The sequence below is a fragment of the Peromyscus eremicus genome, chromosome 4 (genome assembly GCF_949786415.1).
Source record: "Peromyscus eremicus chromosome 4, PerEre_H2_v1, whole genome shotgun sequence".
Lineage (NCBI taxonomy): Eukaryota > Metazoa > Chordata > Mammalia > Rodentia > Cricetidae > Peromyscus > Peromyscus eremicus.
Window position 1 is genome coordinate 6,594,572 of NC_081419.1, and position 2,214 is coordinate 6,596,785.

The window sequence follows — 2,214 nt, forward strand, 5'->3', positions numbered from 1 at the left end:
GAGTCTCAGGCCTTCAGCTTGGGGTCTCCCACAGCCCTGGGCCTTGTAGTCACCTTCCCAATATCACCCACTCTCCAGGCTACAGCACAGAGCACTCTCGCTCCTCCAGCCTGTCTGACTTGACACACCGAAGAAACACGTCCACTAGTAGCAGCACCTCTGGTGGCCTCAGCATGGCTGTAGAGGGTCCTGAGGGCACCGACAGGGAGCACCGGCCCCCTGAGAAGCCACCTCGTCCTCCTGAGAAGCCCCCACGACCCCCACGGCCCTTGCATCTGTCAGACCGCTCGTTTCGGTGAGTCCAATTTTTGGGACTCGCTGGTAAGCAGAACCCTCCCTATACTTTGCCTCTGACCACACAGGGACAACAGAGTGGGTTATAAGTATAACAGAATGGTTATGATTTCACCGACCGCTGGTCACAAAAGCACAGCCCTGGACTAGGCATGTATCCTTGCTTATCCAGTGCTGCTGTTCATGGCTTTGTGTATTTGTCTGTAGACCCGACAGACCTTGTTTGAGCCTTAGAACCACTGCATACGTGCTGTTTGGCTTCGAGCAGGTTACTTAACCTTAGTCCTAGTCTGTCAGCACGTGCCTCTGATGGGGTGTGCATAGAATGTGCTAGTGCCATAGGTGCTGGGGTTATCCTTGTTACTGTACCTGTCACTGCCCTGTCATTGTTCTGTCCCTCTCCCCCAAGTCGAAAGAAGGACTCAGTGGAGAGCCACCCAACCTGGGTGGATGATACTCGCATTGATGCCGATGACATTGTGGAGAAGATAATGCAGAGCCAGGACTTCACTGACGGCAGCAATACTGAGGGTGAGCTGCCCACTTCAGGCCAGCTGGGGTGACGATACCCTCTGAGGCGACCCCTGCCCACTCAGCCGCTGTCCTCCCTTGTGTCCCCACAGACAGTAACCTTCGGCTATTCGTGAGCCGTGATGGCTCCACCACACTGAGTGGCATTCAGCTGGCCAACAGGTAGGAGCTGGAGACAGGGAAGTGTGGTAAGGCAGCCACAGGGACCCCTGGCCTGGCTTTGAACACCCGTCTTGTCACCAGTGACCTTGGACCTACCCATCCTCAGAGTCCTTGATAACTGTACCTTCAGAGTGCCTTCCCACAGGCCTTTGGGTGGTGAACTCCAGGACTTCTGGTTCCCCAGGCCTTTGAGCCAGTGAGTGAAAGTAGTATCCAGCATACTGGGCTGTCCTGGGGATTTTCCTTGTGTTTTGGGGGAGCTAAGAACATGTCCTTTGAACTTCTGGATCCAGAGGCCAGACAACTTTGTGAAGGGTGTGTCTTGTGCTGCTCTGCTGACCTCTGTTGGCTGAGGCTGGAAATTACAACCACCCTTGCCCAGCAGTCCTGGGCTGCTCTGGGTGAAAGAGCAAGAAACCATGGGTACCTCCATTCTCTTGCCTTCTTAACAAATCTTACAGCCCCTCCTTGCCAGGGTGGTACATCCAGGTGTGTACACAGGTGATGTTCAGAGGGGATCAGGCACAGCTGTGGACCCCACTGACTCTTGATACTGTCTCTGTCACCCTGAGCAAATGACTAAACATCACTGGGGCCTCAGTTCCGCCCGTCTGTAAGAGACTGATAGCAGTGATTGCATGTGAGGGACAAGGGCCTGGCCCAGGGGAGTGCTTGGTAACTGGAGCATCAGAGGGATAAGCTCACCTTTCTCTTCCCTGCAGAGTCTCCTCTGGAGTCTATGAGCCAGTCGTGATTGAAAGCCATTGAGGGATGAGGTGGCCAGCTGAAGAAGGGCCCTGCCATCTCTTGTACCCAGGCCAACGGCATTCCTGGAGGAGCAGGAACCTGCCCTTCGGATCTGCTCTGCATTGCGTCTGTGCCTCCTTGTACTCTCGCCACACCAGCCCCCAAAGCATCATTCCATTGTCCTCTCATCCACCCTGGAACCACTGGTCCTGGGTGCCACTGTGAATATTGTCCTCTGAACCACTAGAAAATGGGGCAAGATGGAGCTATCCAGAACTGCCCGGATTAGAGAGGACCTGGGCCCAGCAAAGGACACAGCCACTCCTTCATGTTGGGGTGCTTGTGGCTGCCCCCTTCCCATGACCCAATTACTTCAGGAGCAACAGCTTCAGCCAGTCTAACAGGGCTCTTGCTCCTGTGCCCTTGCCCTTCAGGAGCTGGACCACCCCCAGAATCCTGCCACCTTTGACCTCTGCTTTG

General features: G+C 55.0%; 1 protein-coding gene across 1 annotated transcript in view; it reads left to right on the forward strand.

Moving 5' to 3' along the window:
* Eeig1 (estrogen-induced osteoclastogenesis regulator 1) overlaps nt 1-1,934 on the forward strand; it is a 33,943-nt gene extending 32,009 nt beyond the window's left edge. The window contains exons 9-11 of the mRNA XM_059260068.1: nt 704-825; nt 918-987; nt 1,710-1,934. Coding sequence (XP_059116051.1) covers nt 704-825; nt 918-987; nt 1,710-1,755 — 238 coding nt within the window. The 3' untranslated portion in view covers nt 1,756-1,934. The remainder of the gene's footprint in view (nt 1-703; nt 826-917; nt 988-1,709) is intronic.
* The last annotated feature ends 280 nt before the right edge of the window (nt 1,935-2,214 follow it).